General features: G+C 54.6%; 1 protein-coding gene across 8 annotated transcripts in view; it reads right to left on the bottom strand.

Annotated features, from left to right (window-relative positions):
* Positions 1-20,776, bottom strand: part of Fam53a (family with sequence similarity 53 member A) — a 29,802-nt gene that overhangs the window by 8,596 nt on the left and 430 nt on the right. Inside the window, exons 1-6 of one of the 8 annotated variants that reach the window (XM_046423845.2) lie at positions 20,362-20,678; positions 16,186-16,276; positions 9,454-9,569; positions 7,110-7,344; positions 2,038-2,092; positions 393-1,171 (exon numbers count right to left, since the gene is read on the bottom strand). In XM_046423845.2, coding sequence (XP_046279801.1) covers positions 393-1,171; positions 2,038-2,092; positions 7,110-7,187 — 912 coding nt within the window. In that variant the 5' untranslated portion in view covers positions 7,188-7,344; positions 9,454-9,569; positions 16,186-16,276; positions 20,362-20,678. Of the gene's footprint in view, positions 1-392; positions 1,172-2,037; positions 2,093-7,109; positions 7,345-9,453; positions 9,570-10,285; positions 10,637-10,749; positions 12,333-16,185; positions 16,277-20,361; positions 20,679-20,776 lie in introns of those variants that run through there. The other 7 variants (XM_058572483.1, XM_046423844.1, XM_046423848.1 and 4 more) reach the window with 7 other exon arrangements.

Raw genomic sequence — 20,776 nt, 5'->3', positions numbered from 1 at the left:
GGAGCAGCTCCCCAAGCTCTGCTGGGCTCCCGGGCTCACTTCCCGGGTGATGGCCACCCTTGAAGGTGCAGCAGGGTCCCCAGCAGACAGCCCACTGGGCTGGAGACGCACATGCACTCCTCCCGGCTTCCTCTGTCCCCAGGGCCAGTGTGCAGGCTCTGCCCCAGTGTGACTACAGGTGCTCTGAAGCAGAGACAGGGCCACCATCACTCACAGTTGGACTCCACTCCATGGGGGCTATGCTCCCTGCCCAGGTCATCCCACACAGCACACCGACTCAGAATGAGGTGCACTGAGCCTTGCACAAGGCTCCTTGCCCCTTGCAGAACCCCCAGGCACACCCCATCAGGGCCTAGGTTTCCTGAGCACCCAGGACTCTCGGTGAAGCTCACCCGTGTCATTTTTAGTAAGTCTAAGGACGGGCGCGTCCACCTGGCATCCTCCTCACGCCTCCGTTTGCGCCGGCTCCTCCTCCCGCTGAGCACGCATGGCTGTGAGCGGCACCGCAGCAGGCCATGACGCCGGCCCAGCTCGGGTGTGGATGTAGGGGTGCTGCTGGCTGAAGGCAGGCGGGTCCCCGCCTCTGCGAGGTGCTCCTGTGAGAGGGACAGGCGGCGCCTTGAGGAGAGCGGGCAGGGCCCTGTGGGACGCCAGGGCAGGCCCGAGCCTGAGCTGCCTTCACTGCTGTCCACGAAGCCGCTGCTGGCTGAAGCTGGCCGGGGCACCAGAGGCGAGACGGGGCCGGCAGGCGATGTGGGGCTCCTGGGCAGGCCTGCACCCGGGCTCCGCTGCAGGGCAGAGCTCCCAGTGCCGCAATGCTGCAGCGTGGCACTCCCGCCGCTGTTGCACCGCCTCTTGGAGACTGGCGTCCAGACCTTGGAGCCACCAGGGCGCCATGGGGACCGGCAGCGTGCTAGCTCCTCGGGCTCGGATAGAGATCGGCAGTGTCGCTTGGTCGGTGGTGCCGCCGGTGGCCCTGTGTTCTCACAGAGGTTCAGAGCACTGCCCACCCCCGGGCCTGTGCAGGAGCAGGGAGACTCCGGCCTCCACTGAAGACCCTCAGTGTGCGCCACGCCACAGGGGCCTGGCAGGAAGGGGCACACAGGCCCCGCGGCCGCCTGGCTCCCAGCAGGTCGTCCTGTGTGAAAAGCCTTCCAGGGGCTCTCGTCCACTGAGGAGACACAAAGGGTGGAGGAGAGACGGTGAGCAGGGGCTGGGGTCCGCAGCAATCCAGACACAGGCCAAGAGCCTGCCCCAGTTCTGCTCTGAGGGATGCAGCCACAGCAGAGGGACAAAAGGTGACACAAGGTGAGTACATGTTAGAGCAGAAGCCACCAGCCACTCAGGCAAGGCTGGCCCACCTGTGCTGACCACGGGCTCCAGGACAGTCTCCCTCCCTAAAGGCCAGCTGTGGGGCTAACTCACTCTGAGGAGACCACCTGGTCTCAGGAGGCCCTCAGAACACCCCTGGGGGCAAGCCCAGCTCTGTGCACACCCTGCGCCACCAAGCTGTCTCCCTCTGTCCCTGACAGCCTCACAGGCTGCGACCCCACAGAGCCACTTCTTAGAAACAGCCCCCAAGCTCAGAGGTCGCCTCCTTGGCTGAAGGACGAGCCTAGGAAGACGCAGGCACACCCCTGCATGGCCGTCCCCAACGACACAGCTACACAGTGCGCACCAGGGCAGATCGCAGTGACAGCCACAGCAACACCTGACTCACTTGCTCCTTCTCTAGGGGCCAAAGGATGCCATGGGGCAGCCTGGTACCTCCCAGGAAGGGCCAGACAGTCCCCTGACCCCCACCCACATTGCTGCCAGCAGAGAAGGCAGAGCCCTCGCTGAGCCCTGACCCTGGCCCATCCTCACAGACCACGCATGATCACTGGCCCAGCAAGGAAGACAGCAGCCAGCGACCTTCCCGGCCCACACAGAGGACACAGAGGATCCCCTGGGCCTCGCTCTGAAGCCCAGTCTCTCAGCTCCTAAGACTCCCCTGGGTCCCACCCTACTCCCTGTCAAGGCTTCTGAGACACTTACCACTGACCTCCAAAGGGAACAAATGGCCACTTTTGTTCAGTTTCTCAGCAGAATACTAAAAGTGATAAGAGAGAAGTTTCAGCACTGAGACTTACATATGAAAATTCAGAAAAAAGAAATTCTCCTAGTTGGCATGGTGGTGCACACTTGTAATCCCAGTGGCTCAGGAGGCTGAGGCAGGAGGGTCAAGTTCAAAGCCAGCCTCAGCAACTTAGCCAGGCCCTAAAGCAACTTAGGAAGACCCTATCTCTAAATAAAATGTAAAGAAGGGCTGAGGAGGTGGCTCAGTGGTTAAGTGCCCCTGAGTTCAATCCCCTGTACCAAAAAGAAAAAAAAAAAAGAAATACTCTAATGCATTCATCACTGCAATGAATCCTACTTCTCCCTAACACTTTATTTGGGGGTAAGGGTGATTAAAATGAAAAGCACTGGCTTCCAAACACACTTCTAAGAGACCGTGAGCGTGTGTATGTGCGTCCAGTGCTGGGGTGGAACCCAGGGCCCATGTATGTAAGGTAAGTGCTCCTCCGCTGAGCTACACCCCAGCCCTTTTTTATTTTTTTATTTTGAGAGAGGATCTTGCTAAGTTGCCGAGGCTGGCCTCCAACTTTCTATCTTCCTACTTCAGCCTGTGAGGAGCTAGGATTACAGGCGTGCACCACCACATCCAGCATTATTGAAAGTTTTTTTAAGCCAGGTGTGGTGGCGCACACCTGTAATTCCAGCAGCTCAGGAAGCTAAGGCAGGAGCCCGATCACAGGTTTGAGACCAGCTTCAGCAACTTAGCAAGGCCCTGTCTCAAATTTTTAAAAAATATAAAAGGCTGGGGCATAGCTCAGTGACAGAGCACCCAGGATTCAATCCCCAGCACCAAGAACCTGCCAACCTGAGGTAGATGAATGGGCAGTTTCACTCTGAGCCTCAGACACACCTCCTGTCACTGAGCCTGAAGCACCGGCTGCCTCTCCTCTGGCAGCTTGGGCTGCGTCTGTGCTCCAATCATTGCGGCTTCCTCTTCAGCAAGGAGCCCCAGAGCCAGGCTACAGCGGGTGCAGGGCCTCCCACTCCCTCAGGGAGGCAGCTCTAGGGGCCAGCACGAAGATGCCATGGCAAATGCCACATGGCCTTTCCCGTCACTGCACCCCATGATGTAGCAGGGACAGCACGGCTGCTGCACAGAAAAGGCACTAACGGTTGGTTCTGAGACCAAGAAAAAGACACCCATGGATAGCAGCTGCCCACATGCACAGCTGTGGGGGCTGGCATGGGCACAGGCACTAGTGACCTTCAGGATTCAGAAGCAGAGAAGCAACAGTTCTGCAGACCACCTGACACTGACAGCGCACACCCGAAGGCTCCCAGGCCCTGGTGCAAACCAGCACAGCTGTGCTACCGCCCAGGCCGGGGGCTCACTCTTCCAGGCCCTTCCACATGGCTGCAACCTCGTCTGTGGCTGGCAGTGCCTCATGGTCAGTGGCCCTTCCCCCCATCCCAGCACTCCCCCACAGCGAGTACAGGACAGCACAGAGCTCACCCTCCCAGGTCTGCATCCCCAGTGTATAAGGAAGTGGCCCCCAATCCACAGACTTGCAAGACAGGGCTCCCTCAGCCAGCTCGAATGGCTGCCACTGTGGCTGAGGACCGCAGGCCTGCACCTCCCAAGTGACCAACACACATGCGGGGCAGAACACGCTTCCAGCAGGTCCCCACACATACAGGCTGCATGGATGTGAGCTGAACTGGTAACCTCCACATCCACCCAGGCCAGTGGCATGATGGGACTTCCCAGAGCCCCATGTCCCTCCCCAGCACCAACCATGGCCAGCCACAGCCACTCTATGCCAATGTGAATGGTGACCCAGGCCAGCTGTATTCTCTGCTTCCATCTGGCCTCCCAGCCCTCCCTCCCTCTGCCCCAGGGCAGCTACCCTGACCCGAGTCCACAGTTTCCTACTACCACCAGTTTGTCAGCCAGCAAGGATCTCCCCGAGACCTGCACACAGCCCACCACCCACCACCTCCAGCCCCAGCCAGAGGCCATCGCCCTGGCAGCCCCCGACCACGCTGGCCACCCTCAGGGGCAGCAACATTTCTTTAAACACACTGCACAACTCACCCTTGCCCCTGCCCTCGTCTGCCACCCACAGGTGAGCACTTACACCCCAGCCCAGCATGGGAACAGGTACAGGTGTGGGAAGGCACCCAGCTCACTGAATGACCTCTACACGTGGAATTCAGTACCTGCTGCTATCTCCAGGCCTCTGGACACCCAAACACAAGCACTGTCCACTCTTTTCTCTCCCTGGCCCTGAGGGCCCTCATGGCCCCCGTTTCTGCCACAGCAACAGAAGGACCCTTACCACCTTTCAGTGCTCAGCCCCCATCATGCCCCCAGCCCCCAGCCCCCAGCACTGTTCCAGCAGTCAGTGAGGCCCCGCCACAACCCCCAGTGTCACCAGTCATCACTCCTATGGCCACTGGTCATCTGTGGGCCTTCAAGTAGTCAGCACCTCCTCTGGCCTGAAGCCACAGGCAAGGGAAGGAATCAAAACCCAAATCTCCCCAGAGGGCAAGGAACACCCTGCTAAGTGCCCCGGGAGCCGGTCAGGACCGCCACGTGCTGAAGAAGCTTCCAGAAGGCAGCGTCCAGTCCAGACTCACTCCTGCCATGAAGCTCCCCCACTGCACAAGGGGGCAAACCAGAGAGGAGGTGACTACAGGCCAGCTCTCAGAGCGCTGCGCAGAAGGAAAGCCAAGCCAGAGGCTACACGCTGCGTGGTGCCATTCGAGAATCACTGCCGACCAAGAGCAAGCAGGGATGCTGGAGGGCCCCAGGGAAGGGGGACGCACAGGGGAGTGGTGTGGCAGGAGAAGAGACGTGGGCAACCTCAAGGCACTTACTGGCCTACCTGGACAAGAGAAGGGCAGGGGAGGCTGGAGTAGCCCATCCTTTCCCTAGGCCTCTCTGCACAGCAGGACTAGCCTCCATTCCCCAGACAGAAGCAGAGCAGAAGGAATGGGTGGGGCTGGGGCTGGGGCTGGGGCTGGGGCTCAGGGCTGGGGCTCAGGGGTAGAGCACCTGCCTAGCACATAAAGACGAATACAATAAAAATACTGTGTCTGCACACAACTAAAAAAAAAAAAGAATTTTTTTTAAAAAGAAAGAAATGGGTGAGCCTGAGTCCTGGGTAAAAGGAGGCCTTGGGGACAAGGGGTGTAGCCCCAGGAGACTCAACAGAGAGCAGCGATGGAGGAGCCCACCTCACTGCATCCAGAGAGGACTCGGTCTGACGGGATGGACCAACCCTGCAGTCCTCTGTCACGACAGACACACTGCCCTCCCTGCCAGAGCCTCCGGGACTGGGTGAGGCCTCTGAAGTGCACCACACCCTGGCCAAGGCCAGGGATTTGGGGTCCTAAGCATTCAGCACAGGGAGGTGCTCAGGGTGGGCTGGGCTGGACAAGTGGCATGGGCACTGATGTCTGGGACTTCTAACTGCATTCAGATTATTTTAAATTTTAGTTTTAAAACTTATATCCAATTCTGTTACGAGAAAACTTGTGTTTTTTTCTGCAATGCCAAGGATTGAACGCAGGGCACCCTACCAACTGAGCCACTTTTGCAGGGAGGAGTACTGGGGATTAAACTCAAAGGAACTCCCAGCTACATCCCCGGCCATTTTTAATTTCAGAGAAGGTTTTTCTAGGTTGCTGAGGCTGGGCTTGAACCTGCAGCCACCCACCCTCAGCCTCCAGAGGTGCTGGGATCACAGAGGTGCACCAACACACCTAGCCCTGAGTATGTTTAGGCAGCCTGGGTGCGTGAACCTTCTTTTTTCAAGTGTAAGTTTTATGAAATCTAAATACCACCATCAACTATTTCTGTAACAAATATTTAGTTTCTGAGTTTTTAGTTGTTTTTTTTTTTTTTTTTACAATGAGACTTTTAAAGTGTCTGAGTTGAATTTGCTGTAGAATAAAATATACAAATTTCTCAAAAGATTTGGCTTTTAAAGAATAAGTTTTTGCCAGGTGTGGTGGAACACACCTGTCAACCCAGCACCTCAAGAGGCTAAGGCAGGAGGATCGAAGGTTCAAGGCCAGCCTCGGCAACTTAGTGAGGCCCCGGTTCAAAATAAAAAGGGCTGGGGTCTAGCGCAAGGGCACAGCACCCTATGTTCAATCTCCAGAACCAAACCAAACAAAAAACACCGTGTCTTCAGCGATGCCCTCAAGTGAGTGCAAAGTCAGCACCCTGGGCAGACGAAGCTCCACGACTGCCAGCAAGGGCCAGTACCCGGAACCCAAGAGGACATGCGTGAGTGACAGCCAACAGAGGAACAGCATGACCACCAGGGGACCCAGCTCAGAGGACGAGGAGCCCCACAGCGAGGCACCACCCACATCCACGAGGGCAGCTGTGCTCTCCCTGACAGCGACAGTTCTCCCAAGACGGGACGTGGCAGCTGCTGTGGGAGCACCTGGCGGGTCCTCGGGAAACTCCTCCAGCACACAAGGAACGCTCCCACAACGCCCGCAGGCCAGGCCCACGCCACAGGGAACCAGCCACAGTGGGCCAGTCCACGTCCACCCAGAGAGGGACAACACACAGGGTCTGCCAAGCACGGGCCCAGCCACGTGCCAGCCGGGATGGGGTGACAGGATGGAGACCCCCCCCAGGCAGGCCACCTGCACAGTGCCAACTCCAGGCTGGATGCTCAATCTAACCAGGGCAGTGGGTGTCCTCAGGGTGACATACAAAGTCCACTTACCTCATAGGTAGAAAACTACTCTGCCTACGCCAGGTTCAGACCAGACAAAACCCACGGTGATGAAATCGAGAGGTTCCCTCAGAGCACCTGACCAGGCCACATGTGCTGACCACCTGGACACAGACGTGCACAGGCCCCGACAACGCCAACAGGCCTGGGCCTGGATGCACACGGCGCCTCTGCTGCCCAGCCCACCAGGCCCCTCAGCTCTCGGCCTGGGAGGCCTCCACGTCCCAGTGCAGCCACTCTGGGACACCACACATGGGCAGCACTCTGCCCTTGGCGCTGGAGCCAACTCACCGGGCCAGCTTCACAGGCCTTGTGGGTAAGGTCATCCAGGCTCTGGTTCTGCAGCTTCTCGGTGATGAGCGTGACCATGGTCAGCGCCCTCCCTCCGCCCACCACGGAGTGCTGCCGTTCTGAGACATCGGACCTCGGGAGGCCCAGGCCACAGCTGGGTCGTGCTGAACCTCAGGGTTATGTCTCTGCTTCGCAGACACAACGGCCCATCTCCCCAGGCTCTTCAGAGCTGTGCCTGCAAATAGAAACGGCCACGTGACCAGAGTGGAACCACGGTGCTGAGGCTTCTCTCGTACACTCCTAACATCCCGCCCGACAAACACCTTCCCGCCTTCAAAACCACCTGGAACCTCCAGGAACAGGCTCTTCTGGGGAAGGATGAAGGGTCAGAGGCACACACAGCACCAGCCCCACTGAGACCCTTTCCTACAGCTGCAGGAAAGGCCACCCAACCTGCTCCAAGGAAGGAGGGAAGGACGGCAGCAGTGGGAGCCAGGCCTCCAGGTGGCCAGCAGGGTTCCACACCAGATCTGCCTCCCCAGCCCTGGCCCCTGAAGCGTGGGCCCCTCTGGGGAGAACAGGGTGGCACACCAGTCCTGCAAGAAGGGGGTCTGCAAGTCCTGAGCTCTGGCCCTGGGGTGGCCAGCTCCCCCAAAGGGTAAGATGTCCCCATCCAGCAAGAGGTCCAGCGTGCCCCCAGGACGCCACTCACACAAGGCTTTAGACTGCTCTGGGCCCAGTGGTGAGTGGGAGCTGCCACTAGGGGCCAGCAACCAAGGAAGCAAGAGGCCACACAGATGGCGGGGAGCAAAGTGGCAAACCTGGTGACAGCACCCTCTGAAAGGACCAAGAGAACAAAAGAGGCTTTGGAAGCTGAACAGGCCTCCTGAGCACACGTCCCCAAGCGCCACAGGACAGGACAGGGCAGCTACACACTGCAGCACCTGCGAGCGCTAGCCCCCCTTCCAGCCAGCCAGCTTGCCCAAGGTGAGTGTCCACCCCAACTCAGCAGGTGCGGCCAGCTGGCCCACAGTGTGGCGCCACTGCCACAGCAAGCAGGGCCACACTGGAGAGCAGGAACACCCGACCGCAGCCATGCGCGGAGAGACCAGGAAAGCCCAGGAGAACCCCCGTACCTCCAAGACGCTGCCAAGACTTAGCACTCACTTCCCACACTTAGGAAACACGCCCTCTAAACAGAATCCACCAACACTTCCCCTGGGTGACTCTGAAAATGAGGCCCAAAGCTGGCATCTGCCTGGATGGGGCAGCCAGGGCCCTCCATAAGCAGGAAGCAGGACCAAGTGTCACCATCAACACTGCACCTGAGACCCAGCAGGTGCCACAGGCCTGACCCGGGGACCAGGAGGCCTGGCCCAGACAGGACTGAGTCCTCCCCACACACAGGGGCTACTCCAGGTGGGGGTACCCAAGCAGCTGGAACGCGGCTCCCGTATAGCTCGTCTGCTTTGGGATCACACCCCTGTTGCTTCAGCACCTGGTGTGCCTGGCACTGACAGCCCCCACCGACCTGGGCAGAGCTCTGGCCTGCACCAGGGATGTGAGCCAAGACAGGTCCAGAGGGTCTGTGGTTTTCAAACAAGGAGGTTGAGTCAGCGCCAGGCTTGCTGTGGGACCAGCACTGGTCTGGCTGCCCATCCTCGCTGCACCAGAGCTCACCTCAGCCCCAACTTCTGAGTCACACCCTCGTAGGACAGGGCTTTGCAGGGTCCACCCTCAGCTAGATGGGTGTCAAGCAGGACACTCCTTAATTGTCCCAATCCCAACATCCACCAGTTCCCTTTCCCTCAGCCCAGGTGCCACCATCTGCTGAAACCACCTCCTCCTGCTGAAACCTCCTGGGTAGACAAAATACACACGTCAACCCCCAAGAGGCCGCAGTAGCACAATTCAACTTGAAAAAAAATCATAACATAATGAGTAGTTAGTTATTTTAAAAACAGCCACAACCAGGTGTGGTAGCTACGCCTGTAATCTCAGAAACTCAGGAGACTGAGACAGGAGGATCCCAAGTCCAAGGCCAGCCTGGGCAACTTAGTGAGACCCTGTCTCAAAACAAAAATAAGAAGGGCTGGAGATGTAGCTCAGTGGTAGAGCCCCTGTCTATCATGTGGAGACCCTGGGTTCCCAGTTCAAGGAGAGAGGAAGCAACAGACTCCATGGTCCTGGAGCACTGGAGGAGCACTGCAGGAGCACTGGAGGAGCACTGGAGGAGCACTGGAGGAGCAGGTGAAGCTGGGCTGATGCAGGTTTGGGGGCAGCTGGCAGATGGGACAGGAGTGGGTCTGTTTCAGACCGAAAGTCTGAAACCCCATAAACTCACCCTCTGACACACATACCAACACAGGTTTCAGGCAAGAGCCATCAGTGGAGGGCTGGCGTGCAGCTCAGGGGTAGCCTGCCTGCTGGGCATGTGCGCGGCCCGGTTCGATCCCAGCACTGCAAAACAGAAAGAAAGGGACCATCACCAGCTGAGTGCTAAACTCCACAGGGACGGTGTGAGAGGATCTGAACTCACACTGTGTGCAATCATCTCCCCACCAGACATTCATTAGTTACAAAGGAAAATAACCCACAGGGGACCTCCTAAGCCACAGGATCAAATGACCACAACAAGAGGCAGGACACATGGACACCGTGCCTTCTGAGGGGACCCTGGGGAGGACACGGCCCACAGCAGGGCTCCTACTGAAGATACAGAACCTCAGTCTAATCAGACACACCCAGGGGGCAAACTGCAAAACAACTGGCCAGCACCATCAGAAGTGTCACGCAGGCCAGAGCAAGACCAGTAAGGCCAGGAGGGCACCCAACACAACGCCGACCATTGCTGAGGCCTCCCAGCACAGCAGGAGGACGCCAACTGAGGAGGAGACTGGGAGACTGACTCGGCCCCGCTGGACGGCAGTCCTGCACCCCTCAGCATCACTTTCCTGATGGATGTCAGTCTCTGCCCTGTAGCAGTGGGAGATGTGGACCTGCGCGGAAGGTCTCCACACCCCTCAACAAGGACATCTAACGCTGGTGGAACTGCATCCTGTCAACACTACGAGCTCAGGAGGGGCCTGCACTGCTCGGCAGGGCAGAATGGGGGAAGGCCGTGGTGGTGGACCCCTGCCAGCAGAGGAGAAAGCAGCTCCGCATACCCTTCCCACCTGGAAGCCCAGCAGGGGCTGTCAGTGCCCAGACCCCAGCACAGCAGGAAGATGCCAACTGGGGAGAAGACTGGGTGTTTCCAGGGCTGCCACCACAAAGCACCACACTGAGGGGCTTCCACAAGCCAGAGTCAGAGAGCCCTCCTTGGAGGTACAGAGGAACAGCTGGGCCCTGCAGCTCCGGGTCCAGTGGCTCACAGGGAGCCTTGAGCTTCTTGGCGGCATCAGCATCTCTGCCTCTCCATAGGTCCTCGCCTGCCAGGTGAGCAGCTTCTCCCAAGGCTCTGCAGCTTCAGAGGACTGAACGATCCTAATCCAGTGAGGCCTCCTCTTAACCTATCTAGGTCACATCTTCAAAGTAAGGTCACATTCAGAGATGTGGGGGAGGTGTCAGGACTTGAATACAGCTGGGAGGCACTATTCAACCCACAGTGCCAGGCCCGTCTGCCCTCTAAGAAACTGACCGTGATGCCAGGACACAGCCACTAGGCTACAGCATGCCCATCCTCCAGGTAGGCTCTGCCCCTCCACAGGAGCCTAGGTGGGGTTTTGGGATGAAGCTGGTCAGGATCAGAGGAAGCACAAGTCTAGGCAGGAAAGGCCAGAGAAGCACAAAACAATGAAATGGCAGTAAGGAGGAAACCAACCAGCCACCTTCAGGAAAGAGGTGGCAGAGAGGAGGGCCACTGGCCTCCACCAGAGGCAAGCAGCAGCCTGTTATGGGCAACCTAAGAAGCCCCTTGGAAGATGACATGGAGACCGAAAGCTGAGCCAGCGGCCCCAAGAGGGAGACAGAGGCTGGCCCTGGCAGGAAGATCCCCCAGATGCAGAGATGGATGTACAGCAGCGGTGGCAAAGTGGGGTACCTGGCTCAGGTGACAGAACTGACCAGCCCTGCCCACAGGAGGGTGGGACATGGCCAAGGACAGTGCTCTGGAAGGAACTGGGAAAGGACACAAGCCAGACACCTCAGGAGGGACAGTGGGCCCCATGGTCTGCCCCTCCCAGGGGCCAATGCCCACTGGAGCCCATTCCCACTCCAACTGTCACCAAGCCAGCTCCCAACAGCTCTGCCCTCCTTGCACAGGAGCCAGTGTCAGCTGACCCCTTGGCCCTGGCCCTTCCCTGCCACGCTTTCCCACTCTACCCTGGAGAATGCTGGGCCAAGCTGGTCCTCAGGTCCCTGCAGCAACGCCAGTGAAAGAGGGCTCCCACGTTCTGCCCCCAGAGCCACACTCCCAGGTCTCTAGGACAGAGGACAAAACCCTGGCCCTGGCCCCAAGCCCTTGGCCTTCCCTACCCTCCTTCTTCCGTCACCCTACATTGTGGCTGCACAGCCCCCATCCTCTGCCCAAGCATCACAGGCGGGGCAGGGGCTCCACAGAGGCAATGAGAAGAGCCCCCAACTCGGCACCGACCCAGATGCTCACCCTCTACCTAGACAGAGACAGAACTCCCGCTGGGCTCTGCACTCACTTCCTGGGGACCCACCCTCCACATCAGCACCAAAGTGGGTTCTTTTTTTTTTTTTTTTAAATCTTCATTCAGGTCTACTAGATGGAGTCAGAGCATTGGCCAAGCCATGAGTCAGTATCCTGTGGCTGTCCTAAACAAGCCCCACAAAATGCACAGCTCCAATGGCCCTCCAGTGGCCCTGGGGCATGTTCAAGGGCCTCTCCCTAATAGCAGCCTCACTCCCACCGGCACCATGCATCCCATCTGTGTCCACCAGTTCTTTGGGATTAGGGCCACCCCACTCCAGCATGACCTCACTGATTACATGGTCCACCACCCTGCTTCCAAATAAGGTCACATTCTGAGGTCCCGTGGATGAGGACTTCATGTGGACTTGGGTGAGATACCATCCAAGTCCATATCCTCTCCTCACAGCAGACACCCCAGAGGGTGCTCTCAGCCCCTCGGAGGTGTGCTTCCCTTCTTGCTCCACTTCCTCCCCCTCCCTGGGACAACCAGTGACTGACACTGACCAACTCACCTTGACCATGGACACGGCCTACACCAGCTCCTCCACCACACCTCCCAGGGGCTCAGTGAGTCATCTTCCACGTTACCCCCATGCAGAGCATGCTCAGTCAGCTGCCCAGCAGGCTGTCCCCTAATTAAAAATTCCCTCCTTTTTGTGGCGGGGGCGTGGGGGGGGGGGATCTGGAGATTGAACTCAGGGGCACTGGACCACTGAGCCACATCCCCAGCCCAATTTTGTATTTTATTTAGACACAGGGTCTCACTGAGTTGCTTAGCGCCTCACTTTTGCTAATGCTGGCTTTGAACTTTTGCAATCCTCCTGCTTTAGCCTCCTGAGCCACTGGGATTACAGGTGAGCACCACCGCGCCCAGCCCTCCTTTTCTCATATGCAAAGTTTCTGCCTAATACAATTATTTCCCCAAACTCCCCAACAGAATTATAAAGCTCCTAGGAACAAGTTTGGTTGAATAAAAGACATCAAGAGGGCTGGGGCGGTAGCTCAGTGTGCAGCACTTGCCTAGCATGTATGAGGCACTGGGTTTGATCCTTGGCAACACATAAAAATAAATAAAGGTCTTAACGCCCATCTACAACTAAAATATTAAAGAAAAAAAGAAGGAATAAAAGACATCAGGACCAAGAAAAAAAGAATAAAAGACATCAGGACCCTGCAGCCTTGGGCTTAGACCATAGGGCAGTGTCCTCCTACCTCTGACCTGGCCCCGTATCTTGCAGCTTCCTGGGAAGAGGTGCCCATGAAGCCCATGACTCTGCTCTCTTCCCATAGAGGCAGGAAGCCCACCCCTCCAACACCTTCTAGCTCTCAGGGTCTTCTCTCCCCAATGTTGGAAAACAGAACAACCTTGCAGATCTCAGGCGTGCTGGCTGCTGACCATGCCTCAACCCTCTCCAGTGCTGTCTCTGGACCGCTCCTGGACGTCCTCTCCAGACCACTGGCCTCTCCTCCGGGCCTCACCCCCTTTGCTGTGCTGCTGACCTGCCCGCAAGGCCTACCCTCAGAGAGCTCAGCAAGGATCTCACTAACTGGACTGACACGGGCAGCACGAGCCCAGGAGGCGCTAGGCCAGGAGAAATGCAGCTGGTTCCGGGCAGACACCAGACCCGGCAGCAAGGGTGCTGCCAGGGAGGCTCCCCCTGACCTACCAGGGTGAGACCCTGAGCAAGGGCCGCCCAAGGAGCTGCTCTAGAACCTCAGATCCCAGAACCACACGCGATAATAAGTGACTGTTACTGTCCCAAGCCACCAGTTTTGGAGGCAATTTATTATGCTGCCAGGTAACTAAAACAGTATGCTTACTCCAGAGAAAGGGGCCAAATGCCACCTCGCTGCTAGACTGATTAGTCACCACACTGGCACCAGGACTGGGGAGAAGGTAGCAATGGTGTCCCTCTCTCAGCACAGCCAAGCAAGTGAACCTCCCACGGCCACTGAAATCATCAACTGTTGCTGTTTGGTGGCTGCTGACCAGCTCAGAGCTGTCTCTTCTTTGAAAGAGAGCGTATGCAGATGCCATGCTCTGGGTCCTAGGAAGCCCGGGACACATTCTTGTTCTGATGCCACACAGCTGGTGCTACTAATAAGCTGCACAAGAACTCGGAAGTCTTTCTGAAAAGCCCTTTCAAAACAGGACACAACAAAACGAGAAAGGGAATAAAATGCACCTGTCCTAACCAATCAATCTCTTGGTTTTTGGTGCCAGGGATTGAATCCAGAAGCATCTAACCACTGAGCCACATCCCCAGGCCTTTTGAGACAGGGTCTCACTAAATTGCTTAGGGCCTCACTAAGTTGCTAAGGCTGGCTTTGAATTCATGATCCTCCTGCCTCAGCCTCCTGAGCCACTGGGATCACAGGTGTCTGCCACCACACCCAATTGTCTCAATATCTTGCTAACAGTAAAACCCACAACTATTTGTTTGGAAGTAGGATCTTAGTTTAAAAGAACTTGGGAAGGGCTAGGCATATAGCTTAGTTGTAGAGCACCTACCTAACATGTGCAAGGCCCTGGGTTCCATCGCAGGTACCACAAAAAAATAATATCGTTATTATGGAGCAAAAAGTACATGAGAATGAGAGTCAGTTGGTGTAACCCAACAAATCAACAGACTAACATAGAAAACTCATGTCATCACATCAGTAGATACTAGAGAAAGCATCTGACAAAATCCACCAGCACCCATTCATGATAAAAACTCACGAGGCGGACGCGGTGGCGCACGCCTGTAATCCCAGCAGCTCAGGAGACTGAGGCAGGAGTATCCCAAGTTCAAAGCCAGCCTCAGCAACATCGAGGCGCTAAGCAACTCGTGAGACTGCTTTAAATAAAATACAAAATAGGGCTGGGGATGTGGCTCAGTGGTCAAGTGCCCCTGAGTACCCGGTACCAAAAAACTCAGTAGATACGAAGAAAGGGTACAACTTGAACGTGTCCCCTCCAAACCTCAGGCCTTGCCAAGGTAACAGTTCTAAGAGTGGGGCAGTGGGAGGTGATGGGCCACAAGGGTACCTCCCTCCTGGAGGGCACTGCCACAGAACCAGACTGAGAAAGTAAACAGCTATCCTTGCAAACCACCTAGTGTGACATGAAGTGACACGACGTGTACACACGTGCTCCTGGCCCCGGCTCCGACTGGGTTAGTGCTGGGTACCACCAGCCTCAGGAGCAGGCTCAGGCCTCAGAGAGCAGTCCTGTTCCCGGCCTTCTCCCACCTTCTCTTCCCCTAATTTCTTTTACCCAGGTCAGGTCACAGAAATCTCATCTTAAGTTCTCATCAAACACCACCTGTCTGACAAGACCCCCATGAGAAGTGTCCTGCCCCTGCCCTCCAGGAAGGCATGCCCAAGAATCTGGTCAGAGGCCTTGCTGGGCTTGCCCACCCAGTCTGTCAGCCTATATGTCCAATCACACCATGCTGGGTCACACCATGCAAGGACAATGACTCCATAAACACCCTGAAGGACAGGGCCCAGGAAGTTTCTGAATAGGGAACCCTCACAGGAAGGTGAACAGAAGTCACCCGTGTGCTGGGAGGGTGGCAACCCAGCTCCAGAGCCCTGCCCGCTGCACTGAGGACCCCTCTAGGCTTTGCCCTCTGCACCTCTCCACCTCGATGCTCATTTGTATTCTTTAAAACACCCTCTCTGTGCAGGTGCAGTGATGCACACACGGTGACCTGGGGGGCTGAGGCAGGAGAATCTCAAGTTCCAGGCTAGCCTCAGCAACCTAGCGAGGCCCTGTCTCAAAATAAAAAGTAAAAGGGCTGGGGATGTGGCTCAAGTGCTCCTGAGTTATGGTTAATCAAACCGGAGGAGGGGGCTGTGGGAAGGTCAATTTACAGCTGGTCAGTCAGAAGTTCCAGAGGCCCAGAACTGCAGCTGGGGCAAAATGGGTGTAGTCTGGGGACCTGATGTGTCTCCAGTCAGGTGGTGTCAGAGCTGACCTGACCCTGCTGCTTCTTCTGCAGACTGATGGCTCACTTGCTGGTGGGGAGTAAGCTCCCACCTCCAGAGGCCAGAGAAAGCTTCAATGTTGGATGTCATGGTAGGAGAGCAGAGAAGCTTGCTTCTCTAAAACACACCCAGCGCCAGGTATTCTAACAAAAACGGACTAAAAAGAGAACTTTCTCAACTTGATGAAGACCATCTATAAAAACCGACAGCAGCACATGCATTAGCAAGAAACGCGAAGCTTCCCCACGAAAACCAGGAACGAGGCAAGGATGCCCCTCACTGCTGCTTCTCAAGAGCCCCCTCCAGAGCCCAGCTGATGCAGTGGGAGAGGAAGGGACGAAAGGTCTACAGCCTGGGGAGCAAGAAACAGAACTATGCTGTTCTCAGCAGGAGACGGAGGAAGAATCCTTCTGCAGCAGATCTGAAGGGCCTGACGACTACCTCTGGAACACTGAGCCGTTGAGATAAGACTGCAGCAGTCAGCACACACGCGTCACCACGTTCCTCTGCACCAGCAATGAACAAGTAGAATCTGAAATTAAAAACACACCACCATTTACATTTGCACCCAAAAAAATGACTAAGGAACAAATCTAACAAAATATGTACAAGCTCTATACCAAGGAAACCACAAAACTGATGAAAGAAATCAAACCCTAAATCCATGGAAGAGCCCTCGTCTGTGCAGAGGAAAGGCTCAACACTCAAAGCACCATCTCCTCCCAACGGGACATACACATTCAGTACAGTCCCAAACTTCTTACCTACGAAGTCACCACACCAGATGCCAAAGACTGCATGGCTTGTCAACAGCAGAGATGCATTACTCACCATTCCGGCAGGTTTGGAGATTAGTGAGGGCCTACTTTCTGGTTCACAGGTGACCATGTGTCCACACATGATACAAGGGCAAGGAAGAACCATAATCTCTTTTCTAAGGACACTAATCCCATTCCAGAGAGATCTGCCCTCACAATCTAAGAACCTCCCACAGACTCCACCTCCAAATACCATTGCATCATGGAGTAGCTTTCAGCACAGGACTTTTGAGTGGACATAACAGTCTGTTTCTCTCATCAGTGGAAGCTGGAGCAAAATAAGGGAAAGGAAATGGGGAATGAACTACCACAAAGATAGGGGAAGGATCACAAGAGTAGGAGATGGAGGGAGAAGGGACGGGAAAGGCAAGAAAATGTGGAACGAATTTAACAAAATCATGTCATATGCATATATAAATATACCACAAGTAGTTTCGCCTTTATTTATATATAGACAGTACCAATCAAAAATAAATAGCCAGGCACAGTGGCGCATGCCTGTAATTCCAGCAGCTCAGGAGGCTGAGGCAGTAGGAACACAAGTTCAAAGCCAGCCCCAGCAACTTAGCCAGGCCCTGTCTCAAAGTGAAAAACAGAAAGGCTAGGGGGTTAGCTCAGTGATAGAGCACCCCTGGTTCAATCCCCAGTATAAAGGGAAAAAAAGAAAAAACACACAACCCTGAGGTACCACTGCACACCTATTAGAATGGCCAAAACCCAGAACTTGGACACCAAATCCTGAGGAGGACGGGGAGCAATGGCACTCTTTCACTGCTGGTGGGATGAGAGATGGCAGAGCCACTGTGTATGACCATTTGGCAGCTTCAACACTCTTCATCCCACAACTAGCAGTCATGTTCCTCTGGCATTTAACCAAAGGAAGCAGAAACTTCTGTCCACAACAATCTTGCCCAGGTGCCTACAGCAGTTTCATTCCCATCACCAAACCTGGATACATCCAAGGTGCCCTTCAGCACTCCAGGGGATAAATAAACTGGCACATCTGGACAAGGGGTGCCGTGCAAGGCTGAGAAGAAATGAGCTACCAGGAGACACAAGGAGCCATGGAAGAAACTGAAACACATCCCAGTGAAAGCAGCGCAGCCAATCTGAAAAGGCCCTGCGCTGGGACTCGAGCTAAGACAGTGCCACCAAGGTGGCAGAGCGAGGAATGAACAGGCATGGCACAGTGGGTCTTCAGTAGTGACACTACTCATCACACACTTGTCAAGCCCACAAAACAGTAACACCAAGAGTGGACCCCAGTATTAGCTCTGGACTCCGGCTGACGATGTACTACGGTAGCTTCTCAAGTGGAACCAATATGCCACTCTGGTAGGACGCTGGCTGTGTAGGGTAGGAGAAGGGGTAGATGGGAACTCCCTTGCCCCCTGATTCAATTTTGCTGTGAACCTAAAGCTGCTGCTCTGAGAAATAAAGCATATTTTTTTAAATGTACAGAAACCAAGCTTGAAGTGCTACCTTTGAGACACAACAAAAAAAGACACTTGAATGGAGTCCTCCTCTCTGCTGGTCCCCACACACTGCACGTCACACAGAAGGAAACAGCTCCCAGGTGCTTCACTCTGAGAAAGGGGCACAAGGCAAGCTCTAGACAGATGGGTGGGAGAGCAGGTGGCCCCAGCTGGCCAGTACCCCCTGGGCTCCTTGAGCAATGACTTCTCCTTTCTGACCCTAAGTTTCCTGGAACTGAAATTAAGAAGAGCTTGCCTAGCACACACCTGGAATCCCAGTGGCATGAAGGTAGAGGCAGGAGGATCCTAATTTCAAGGCCAGCCACAGCAACTTCCCAAGACCCTGACCCAAAATAAAAAATAAAAAGGGCTGAGGATGTGGCTCAGTAGGTACGTGCCCCTGGGTTCAACCCCTAGGACCCAAAAAAGGACAACCCATGAGACCTCAAGGAATCAAATTAACTAATGTTTGAAAGTACCCAAGTGCCAAAGACGAGGTTTAAACTATGATCTATGCTTACAACAAATGCTTAGGAAATTTTTATTCAATTTTACTTTGGTAAATATCATTGCAGAAAATGCTAAAAAGGTTTACATAAAAATTTTTAATTTGCCTTTTAATATATATTTTTTAGTTGCTGACAGACCTTTATTTTACTTATTTATATGCAGTACTGAGAATCGAACCCAGTGCCTCACACATGCCAGGAAAGTGCACTACTGCTGAGCCACAGCCCCAGCACCCCCTTAATTTGCTTTAAAAAAAAAAAAAAATGTTTTCAGGATTTCTAGTACACCAGTGAAAAGTGCCCAAGGATTTTCCTGGTTCTTCTCTCTACCAGTTAAATCATATTTTCTCAAAAAGGAACGTCCTCATACTACTGTTCCCTATGCACACAGTGATATGAGCAAGCATCTCCACAACCAGAAAGCTACCAGTGCATCTACTTTAAAACAATGACTGCCTTGGCATTTCATCTCACATACTTTGAGCAGCAACAAAAACTGCTCTTTCTGTGGACCCCAAATCTAATGTAAGTCAAAAAATTAGGATTCATACAAAGTGGCAGAACGGTTACAAAGGAAGTTTCTGCTTTTTTTTGTTTTTTGCAGTGTGCAAATGAAACCTGGGCCTTGCGCATGCAAAGCAGGCACCCACCACTGCGCCACATACAGCCCCCCACCATGGCATCTGGTCCTCAGGGTGGAACCACAACTGTGATAGAAACCCCAGATACAAGCTCCAAGTTCACAGGACAGGGAGAGGAACCATCGATCAAGCAAAGGAAAGGGATGGAGATCACCTGTGCCCAGCATACACCGAGGAATCAGGAGAGGGACAAGGCTCCAGAGCTAGGGGAGGAGAACTGTCTGAAAGAATTACCACCAAGAACTCCTGCACTGGCTAACCCAATTTCAGGAAAAGCCACTATTTCTGAACAATTTCCATTCAGATTTTGAAGTAATAGTTTCGAATCAAAACAAAACTGTTCCCTGGCCTTCTACCTTCAGAGCAAGAGGCCAGACTTTCCCTCTTGGACTGATTTTCCTTGGGGGACAAGGTGACTGTGAAAGGACAGCACAGCAATCTGCACCAGCAATGCTCCTGAATGGTGTGCAGCAGCAGCAGGTCCTGAAGTCAAAGCAGCCCCAGCTAAAGACTTTCTCAGAGCTGAGAGCTCATCATAAATTCAATTAAGCCATGAATCTAGTTTGAGTTAAATAAATAAATATGGGGGTTGGGGTGAGGCTCACTGGTGGAGCACTTGTTCCAAGTGAAATGCCTTGGGTTTCGTCCCCAGAACCACGGGGGGAAAAAAATAGAAAAGAGAGGGAAAAAATTAACATAAAGTTTCAAGGGAAGCTTAGATTCAAAGAGGTACCCTGTTATGAAATACAAAAGTCAAGAGTCAATTGAGGGGCTGGTTGGGATTGTGGCTCAGTGATACAATGATGGTACGTGTGAGGCACTGGGTTTATCCTCAGCACCACGTAAAATGAACAAACAATGAAATAAAAGTATTCTGTCCATCTACAAAAAAAAAAAAAGAGTCAACTGAGCACAAGCCTGAGGCTGAGGCAGGAGGATCATAAGTTTGAGGCCAGCCTCAGCAACTGAGTGATACCCTGTCTCAAAATAAACAATAAAAAGGTCTGGGGTGTCTCTCAGTGGTGAAGCACCCTAGGTTCAATCCCCAGTACAGAGAAGAGTCAATGTCACACAGATGGAGTGATGAAACCTCAGATTTGTGACTGTACTCAGATCAGGCAAAATGAAATAAATGCATGCTGCAGACAGAGTCAGTCAGGAGACGCCATCTCACCTAGTGCTCCCTTCTCCACTCAGAGAAGTCCTAAAGCCACTTACTGGGGCCGCAGCCTACACAGGAAAAGTGGCTCCGGATTCCACCTGAGTCACCTTGTGCAGGTTGCTGGGGATGGTCCCCACCTCGTCTGGGTCCACCTCTGGGGCTTCCTTAATGTGCTGTGTTATCTCCTCAAATGCCCTCCTTCTCCTGGGTTATGGGACCGACAAACACCAGAAAAGGCAGTGGCCCACCCAGCTCTGCAAGGAGACAGCAAAGTTGATTCAACAAGTGGAGCGCGCCCCTTGCAGTGCGCATGGGTGCCTGGGGCGGCAGGAGGGATCGGGGGTCCCGGGTCGCGCCTAGACTGGTCGGAAGGGGTCGCCGGGTGCCGGGGAGTTTTAAAGTACTGGGTACCCCGGGGAGCGCGGGG

This window comes from Marmota monax, unplaced genomic scaffold, assembly GCF_021218885.2.
Source record: "Marmota monax isolate L192 unplaced genomic scaffold, Marmota_monax_Labrador192_F-V1.1 WCK01_AAM20220418_F8-fsc00009, whole genome shotgun sequence".
Taxonomy (NCBI): Eukaryota; Metazoa; Chordata; class Mammalia; order Rodentia; family Sciuridae; genus Marmota; species Marmota monax.
Note: the sequence above shows the minus strand (reverse complement) of the source record. Positions and strands in the feature narration are given on the sequence as shown.